We start from the raw sequence: 9,126 nt of genomic DNA on the forward strand, positions 1-9,126 counted from the left end.
ATGGAGTGGTTTAGAAAACTGTCATACGACTGAGCAGGATGCTTTAAATACTGCACTTGCAACTTCTTGCGAAGGATCATGTACACTTAAGATAATATGCTAATTAGTAAAAAAAATTCAAGTCATATTATACAGCCCTGATGAACTTTGACTGGCCGGTTTGGCAATGTCCAATAGTTTAACTTCTGTTGTTAAGTTTACCTTGCTTACAGGGGGGAAAATGCACAAAGAAGATGGGAAAGGAAGAAGCCGATTGAAAATGGAGTATTTTCCCAACAGCTCTCTCCCACTGGCACTGTTACTGTGACAATTCCCCATTATTTTGCTGTTCATAGGTTATTCTATAGATTTCAGTGCTGTTCGTATTTTGAAACTTCTCATTTCCTAAGCTCTTTCCACTGCAATGAATAGAATAAAATTCTAGTTCCAACATGACTCTCCCTGAAAACCTTTCAAACAGACCTCCAGTGCTCATCCTCATCACGGCTTTCAAGGTGTAGAATGCCCATGTATCTCTGAGCTAGTGTGGTCCAATACAAATTTGAAGATGATAGGCATATTCTGGTCTAGTGTACTGAGCCACTAATCTTCTAACAGCATGACAAAAGGTACCAGAAGACCGTGTTTTAAACACGCTGTTGCTTCCCATGTCACGCTTACATAACACAGATCACCAAAACCTTTCCGTTCAACTTACATGTCTGACTTCAGTTCTTGGAAAATCCTAACCTTCATGCTTTCTGGAGTGCAGGGATGTAGGCTAGATGTAGCCTAACCTTACAGCTGCTATACCCAAGTAGCTTTCCATTTCTTTCCAGTAGCTTTCTAAAATATCCCGATTTCCTTCTTAGTTACCTTATGCATAAGAGCCTCACTTGGCTAGTTTTTCCATGAACAGCTTAACATAAAAAAATCTAGCAATGTAACTCACAGAGCAAGGCATCACATAAGAATTATTACTGGAATATAGGTTGGGTTTTTTGTTGTTTGTTTTGCTTTTGGTTTGTTTTTTTCCTTTTTTTTGAAACGGGACTTCATCATATATGGAAAACCACTTTCTCCCTACCTCCCAGGGCTCCCTCCCTCCCAGTCAGGCTGTATTTGAATGCTGTTTGTATCTTGCTACAAGACTGCCACTTTAAGTGTATCTTTTCCAAATGTTATAAAATACAGCTTTAAAATACAGGTGTTCTCTATCTACCTGAGAAGTTCTGTAATAAGATGAACTGCTGATAACTATTCTAGGAGAAAAATATACACCAGTATAACTGACATTTATCAGTATTCAAGCATTAAACAGGACTCAAAAATAGTACACCTCTACCACATCAAGTCTTTGATCATAAGAAAAAAAAAATTGTCTGATTTTCCTCTATACTCATTTCTTCTTTAAAGAGGTATGTGCTCCTATTTTCCTCATCCTGAAGTCCACAGCAAGATTTCACATTCAGTGCATACAGCCCCGGCTATAACATCCCGATCTTCTTTCTCTTCTGCCTGTCCTGAAACTGAAGAATTTGCTTGTTTGGAGGTAGATGAATACTTCCAAACTCTAGTCTTTTTTGAGAAGCCAGCTTGATCCCCTTGGGTGTCTGGATACCAACCTCTCTTCAGAGAGCTGCGCTCTGCTTTGATACGTTCTTTGGGTCTTTACTCGGGACGCACCAGTCATCTGCCTCTGAGGTAGCTTGGTAATGCTTGGAAGCAGATTTGTTAAAAACTGGAAGTTTTTCTACTGATTCTGTTGATAGGGCCTAAAAAAAAGAATGAAAACAAAACCCAAGAAGGAAAAAAAGTTACTTGGTTTCTACCTCTCAATAATGCCACTTCGTGAGGATTCATGCAGTATGTTTCAAGTGTTAAGCCAGTGACACTACAAAACAAAATTATTTACACAGATGTTTCTACAATAGATGCAGTTGTTTATGTGCTTCAGTATCTATGCTTGCTTTGGTTAATTTGGCAGGACAAATGCAGTAACATCAAATCATATTTATGCATTTTTATAGGCCTTAAGAGTTACTCTGTAACCTCTTTTCAAGGTAGTCCTGGAAGGTGTGGAAAAGAACTTTCATTTCCAAAGTTCCAGAGAAACTTTAAAATATGTTCCTTTCCTACTTCCATATTTTGCAGCTAAAAAAAATTTATATTCTATTGGGAAATTGTTAAATAGAAATGCCACATGTATATAGCTGAACTGTCTCTTCCTTTTGTACTGCTTCTCTGTTGTGCTTCAATGTGCTTGGAACCATGGTTTTGGTTTACTAGAAGAAATTCAAAGCAAGTTTTTCCCATGAATAAGCCCAAAAAGTAGAAAAGAATATGTAGTCCTTTTCTCCAGATTACTTATAAAAACAGCAGTGCATTTTACACACCAGCTATTCAAGATTACCGATATCTGGAAATATGGCAGATGTTGAATAGGACCAGGCACTAGACTCTAAGGATTAGTTTATACAGACTTTCTGGCTGTCAGAGTAAAGAAACAACAGTAAAGAAACCAGATCTGTTGCTCACACCTTTCTGATTCTGTTACTTCACTTTCTCCCAGTACTTTGTATTGCATGAACCAGTAGATAATAAATCTTAATACAATCTAAAAACTAATGGGGCTCTCACTAGTAGTTATTCAAGAAGTCTCACTAAAGCCAAGTGACCTTTTTATTTCTAGATACCAGTTACAAATCTTCCTGGCATTTCTTAATAAAAATGAGAGCTTTTCTACTCATGAGCAGAGAATTTGTTTACCTTAAAATGATACTGAGTAGCTACCTCACTGCATTAATGGCAGTTATCAACACTATCTTTTATTTAACCAAATCAAAATACATACCTTCAAGTAGATAATAGCATCTGTTCCATAACCACATATGGAGTACAGATTTAGATCTCCTTGAAAGTATTTAGCATACAGACGAGAAATTGGCAAGCCATACCCAAAGCCAGCCTAAAAATAAAGTAGAAGACAAAATTAATTTTTTATAGCTCTTATGACTTAATATTAAATAGCTGGAAAGTGTTCAGAGATTTTAAACTGCTAGAAAGTCCTTTGCACTTACTCATCTCTTAAAAGAAAACAGAAAGCTCCTATCAGTTTCATACAGAATATTGAAACTGACCATTAAAAAACCCAAAACCACAAGAAAAAAAAAAAAACAAATTTCCATGGAAGAGGGAGGGTTTATATAAATTTCTTACTTTTACACATTACATTTCTGTATTTTCCCAGCCTTGTTTTTGTTCACTAAGGTAGATATTAAAAATCTGTTTCAGTAAGTGCTAATTCGTATTTATGAAGTTGAATCTTTGCATACCCTACAAAGCAGTCGGTGGACATAGTGTTTCATAATTTATTAACCTACCAATCTGTCCAACACTTACAGCAACCTTATTAGTAACACAAGTATTGAAAATATCTTACAAGAGGGGTATTTCGACCATCATCCATCGTTGGCCTTGGTGCTGTGGAATACATGTAGCTAAACAGCTGCTCAATTTTCCTTACTGGAACACCACCTCCTCTGTCTGAGATCTGATTTAAGAGAGAATAAACTTAATTACAATCAAATACCAAGCATGGTATTTAAAATAATGTTATCTGAACAATCCCTTCCAATGGTAATACATGCAAGCATTTGTTTTGCAGCATATTATTCTTCAGTTAAATAATTGTGCTAAATGGAGGCTACCAAGAAAAGGCTCATGCATAGTATCTTTGATCTGTTGTCAGAGGCTGCAAGTTCGTCTAACAGAATTTGCTGCAGCATATGCAGTCATAAAGATTACAGTAAGCCCATACTGTAGTAGGCCAACAAAATACCTTAATTGCCAGGTCTTCTTGTCCTAGAACAACTGTCACTTCAATTGGAGAAAGGGAAGGACTGTTTTCTTGGAATTCAACGGTTGCTCTCATTGAATTCTATGGAAATGAAGGTTACCATTATCAGGAAGCATTGGATCTGTGCGCTTAAGATCATACCCCCCCCATTATGCAGAGGCTGAGCATAGTTACCCTCCACTCCTTTCAGTGCCTAGCTTCCAAGGAACACAGTGTAACTGGAGCCAAGGAGGTCTCACACCTGAAAGTGACTAAGTATACCCAAGACTCTTCTATGCTTGAAAGACTACACTGTTCTGGCCCAACATATAACTCTGGCAATGTAAATAAAATATAACCTAACTCCCTCAAGAGTCACTAGTTTTCTGGAGAACAGAGTTCAGCCATTGTTAAAGGCTGCCAGAATTCTGCACCCCATGTTGGCAGGACATTAGTTTAGCCTCATTCACTACTTCAAGATGCATCACCCACTCCACAGAAAAGGCACCAGTTGCAAACCTGCACTACAGATGTAATCCCTAAAAGCAGGTGTCACAACCCCATGTCCCACTTTTATTTCCCCCCCCACACACACACCTTGCCCTATCCCATTTACCACCACACAGAATTGTTCGAATACTCTCCTACAAACTGCAGTCATTCCTTTCCCAATTGCCAAAGATATTTTCCCAAATAAAAAAGTTTTAGAAACTTCACTGTCCTATGCAAAGCTTTACTTCATTCAGATCTAGCTAGAGATTTTAAATATTGATGGTCCAGCTCAGACTACTAGGGGAAGAAACAGCTTATACCAGCATACCTTAATGAGCTCAAAAAGCATATGAAAAAGATGAGATGGGACGTATACGATGTTAATTGGCTCTCCTGGAAATTTTCCTAGAGGAAGGGAAAATGACAAGCAAGATTTAAAAGGCTGATGGAATTTTTCTGTATTGTATCCAAATTTTACAATAAGCAAGTTGTATGCCAGAACAAACAAGAAAATAAATCAAGTCTCAGTTTTATTTCCCCCCACTGCCATGAGCAAACAACTTTATGCACTCATAACAGTGTTTAGATTGTAATTACCACTTGCTTTATAACAGTTTGTTTCCAAATAAAACAAACAAAAAAATCAAGTATTAATTCCATTGTATAAGTAAAGGACTTTAAAGGTTAAACAGATTGCCTGAGATCAGACATGTACAGGCAGCTTGGACCAGAACCAGTGTTTCTCAGTCAGCCCCACTTCCTCACCCCAGATTCAGAGCTCCTCTCTAGCAACTTAAACTGTACTTAACGTAACATGGTAAGTCTTACTTCTCTAATTCATAAAGATTACCTCAGGAAATCTAGTGTTTAATGTACAGTGACATTTGAGTTCTAACACAGGAGAATAAATGAGGTGCTTATAAGAGAAAACGAAGAGGAACTAGCCCAAGACGGACCAACTGGTATGTACCATTATGGCTATAGAAATGGGAGCCTTTTGATGCAGTAAAAGCAGCAGTTTGGCCACTGATTGGAAGGCAGACATAAAAGCTCTCATCTTACCATTCACTTGAGTAAGCTTCAGTTCTGGAGATGTTAAGTAATACTGGTCACATAACATCTTGGAACTTTCAAAAGCATCTGAAATATTTATTTAAATAAAATATGTGAATTGTAATGTCAAACACTGTAGAAATTCATTCTAATGCACAGCAAAATACGATTTTTAACTGCATTCACTGCTAAGGTGTTACAGACTCTAAGCCTGTGTTTCAAAGGAATGATAACATTGCATCCATGTTGTGCGTTAAAAAGCAAGAATAAATGGGCAATTACAGCAGCATGGGCAAGTCTTCAGCACAATTTGATAATTCTGTAAAACAGACGCATCTGTTATCTACCAGCAGGTAAGGCTGATCTCAACACCACAGACAACCTTAACTCCTACCTCACCCGTCACTTGCTAGGCCTTATTCCAACACATTTTTACTGCTACTTTCTATTTTAAATTCTGTCCTATGAAAGCTTGTGTTTTGGCAGACTGCTTTCAGTTATTTCAATAAAGACCAGTCAGCATCCTATACAACAAATGTTGGTTACCCCAATTCCTTGCAATCAGATATAAATAGCGATCATGAAGAGAAATGTTAAGGATCTGAGAATACGTACCATTCACTACTTCAACAACATCACAGCAAGGGTCAATACTTCCAATGTGCCTTGGGTGCCCTGAGCCAGATTTATCGTCAAAGAGAAGGGCTGTTTGAGATGAAAACAATACCATATTTAACCCCAAATACTGTGTTATAAAAAAGCCTTAAATTTAGACTAATACACTGTGGTCAGAGCATATAACCACATAAAATACTGAGTGTTATTTAGGCCTTTTGCACACTAAAAAATGCTATCTGCTGCCAGGAAACTATGTTGGCTTTTCTGTAGTTAAACATCTAAAGGCTTTTCAGATGTAAGGAGTGAGATCCCTACATATTCCACGCAAGTTTTATTACAATTAGTCTGTAGTCTAGAAAACAAGTTTTCCCATTACTTTCGGAAGCCATACATTCAGTTTTTAACTGTACAGTGTCACACAAAACCATCTGAGCCAGATCTCCAACAGTTTTAAGAAATGTTTACATTAACATGTTTCTCATTAGGTTGAAGTTTTTCCTAAGGTAAAAATTTCTACTTACTGTGTTGGTTCATTAGCATTCGGGTAGAAATACGGCTCATGTAAAAACGATCCAGAAAATACTGAATGTTTTGATTGGTGACAGGATCTACTTTAAAAGTGTCTTTGTATTCAATCACTCCTTGTGCCATTGTAGGAACCACATCATGATGCCTGTTTCGGACTCTGATTAATGTATCTATAAAGCTAGGTAAAAAAGAGATCTTTTTAGAACGTTATTCTAAGACTGCATGGAGGCAAGCTTTGTACAATGTCATTATCTAATCCAGCAGCAGCACAGGTAAGTGCATAACAACCTTAATATTAAACAAACAACCTTAATATTCAAACCTAATATTAAAATAATTTCATTAAATTAAAATAAAATATTAAAAGTCTATTTTTTCATTCTTTTAAAAGTAGTTCCTCTCTGACCTAAACCAGGAGAGTTTGATACTTTTAATACAAAAGGTCTAATGGTTAGCTATGCCAAATTCACTGCCTGTTTACTCAATAATAATAGTTTGAGCAGAGGAGAATATGAGGAAGGGAAAAAGACCCCCAGCTGATATCTTGGAAATAAGCAGGGATGTGACATCACAGACAATTTTTCTTGGTATTTCTCTGTCACGACAGTTCAAGAGGCAGTATGCCCTTGAAACTGAGCTGCAATGGGTCATATTTATTTGCAATATTGCTAAACATTATCAGAGATTTAAACCAGCTTGCTCTATGCACAGCACTTCACCCTAGATCATCAAATTCAGCTCATGACAGCTGTTGTTATAAACTGACTACATTGTGAAAAGTGGAATGTGAGATCAAAAGTCCAAAGAAACGAATAAAAAGCTTACTCAGATAAGACTTTTTGGTCATGTGGGCTTTTCTGATGGAACTCAACCAGCTCCATTAGGCTTTGGATGTACCTATTGAAAAAGAACACAAGAAATAGATTATATGCATTTGATTTTTATTAGTCTAGGAACAGGAAAAATACTTTGTCTTGTCCAAATCGTTACTCTTAACAAGTCAGCTAGAAGTTTGAAGCATCAAAGTTCCATCCAAGCATGGAATCACAAATGGACTGCCTGAACCCTAGAAGTTTTAAACATCTTTTCTTGTGCCTGCCACCCAGAAAGGAATCTAAACCTAATCTCTTTAGGTATATAGGATCCCCTTAAAAATTCTTGTGAAGGGAGGTGTTTCAAAAGAAGATCCAAATGACAATACCGATCAAGAAGCCATCTAAGCAAATCTTTTCCAAATCTGATTAGCTTTGGCACAAGCTAAGTACTTGAGGCTCTCGTGCTAACATCTGACAGCCTTGACACATTGCAAAGGCACAACCGTTTGCTAGATTAAGAACAGTTTCTGGATCTCAGTCTAATAGTTTTGCCCTTTAGGTCAGCCATCTTTGCAAATGCTGCAGCTGTGCCAGTAAAGCAAGGTTAAATCAGATTCAACCACCATGTCAACTGTGGAGATTATGTTAACTGAATTCCAAACACTCGCTGCACAGGCCAAGGCAATATGCTATGGAACAGAAGCTCTGTTAGTAATTCCATCGGTGAGAGACCCAAACAAGCACATAGCCTGCTTTCCCATTTTTGTGTAGCTCTGAGGGTCTGTAATGTTACAGGAAAACAGAACGTGTTTTCTTCTCTCCCTTCTTAAAGAAATGAGAAACGAGATTTGCTCTACCAGCTAATTCAAACTGTTAGTTTAAAAAACCCAAACTATTTAAAAATAACAATGTAACCAAGTTGTTTCTCAGTTCAGTTTTAGTATGCTAGAAAAGGGTAGCATGTAACAGCTTGCAATTCAGCTTTGATGAAGGACCTGCATTTCTAGTGTATTTTGTCACTTTGTCAAAGCTATACTGTTTTATGGGCTGAATTCAAGTAGTTCTTACTTACCAGCTTTTTACTAATTGTACTGATGGAGTGCCTAGTAATTTATCGGGAAGAAGATCAATTTCTCTCAGTATGTTTGCAAACCTCACAGGAAGTTCTTGTCGCAAAAAAGCAAATGAAGTTCTCTCACATCCATTAGTTGAGCCTATGAATAAACCCAAAATAAAAGTCTTGTTTAAGAAGTTTCAAGACACAAGTACAAACCGCTGTCATGCCACAAACTTCTGTACTAGATTCCTTTGCAATCATCATTGCTGTTACTGGCCAGTTTCCTAAGCATGCGGGTATGTTTGTGCTGAATGTTGTTTACATGACAGCAAGACACAGCATGTTCCTGGGAGGAATACTCCTACCATTTCCCGTTTAGACACGGGACTTATTTGTAATCCTCTAGAAGAAGCACTCCAGCCCTTTGTACACACGGGCTTCTTCAGGGTGACGTCTGAAAACGTCGTGTGAGTACAGCCTTCAGAGCTGCCAAAGCAGTAATCGGATCTGGGTACAGTTTGTTCACTCCATCAGGACAAGACTAATGACTCCTCCCCGATAACGCGTACCCAGAACACGAAAACACCCATTAGCCGATTTAACTTTTAGCCCCCGCATCCCATTAACACCACCGAAATAGCGCTGTAGCGTATCTTCAGCGTCGATCGAGGCGCTCGCAGGTCACCATCGCCTGGCAACCGCCCGGCGGGGGCCTGAAGGCGGTCGCCCAAGGCGAGCTGCCCGCC

The 9,126-nt window shown here is 38.1% G+C and overlaps 1 protein-coding gene across 1 annotated transcript; it reads right to left on the reverse strand.

The window, feature by feature from the left end:
• Positions 1 to 1,024: 1,024 nt before the first annotated feature.
• Positions 1,025 to 8,565, reverse strand: PDK4 (pyruvate dehydrogenase kinase 4). Its single transcript, XM_009641931.2, has 10 exons — positions 8,396 to 8,565; positions 7,334 to 7,405; positions 6,502 to 6,686; positions 5,978 to 6,067; positions 5,372 to 5,449; positions 4,638 to 4,714; positions 3,821 to 3,919; positions 3,422 to 3,532; positions 2,834 to 2,947; positions 1,025 to 1,754 (listed from the first exon to the last, which is right to left on the reverse strand). Exons 2-10 carry the CDS (start codon positions 7,387 to 7,389, stop codon positions 1,611 to 1,613), a joined length of 954 nt encoding a protein of 317 aa, XP_009640226.2. The 5' UTR covers positions 7,390 to 7,405; positions 8,396 to 8,565; the 3' UTR covers positions 1,025 to 1,610.
• Positions 8,566 to 9,126: the final 561 nt, after the last annotated feature.

Source organism: Egretta garzetta, unplaced genomic scaffold (genome assembly GCF_000687185.1).
Source record: "Egretta garzetta isolate BGI_Z169 unplaced genomic scaffold, ASM68718v1 scaffold30, whole genome shotgun sequence".
In the NCBI taxonomy this organism is placed as follows: domain Eukaryota; kingdom Metazoa; phylum Chordata; class Aves; order Pelecaniformes; family Ardeidae; genus Egretta; species Egretta garzetta.

Excerpts from the sequence above, each read along its gene's own strand:
- PDK4 (XM_009641931.2), bottom strand. The coding sequence starts at position 7,389 with ATGGAGCTGGTTGAGTTCCATCAGAAAAGCCCACATGACCAAAAAGTC. Across the intron at positions 3,920-4,637 it reads TGCTTTTTGAGCTCATTAAG|AATTCAATGAGAGCAACCGT; the intron begins GTATGCTGGTAT and ends TCATTTCCATAG. Across the intron at positions 1,755-2,833 it reads ATGCTATTATCTACTTGAAG|GCCCTATCAACAGAATCAGT; the intron begins GTATGTATTTTG and ends TCTTTTTTTTAG.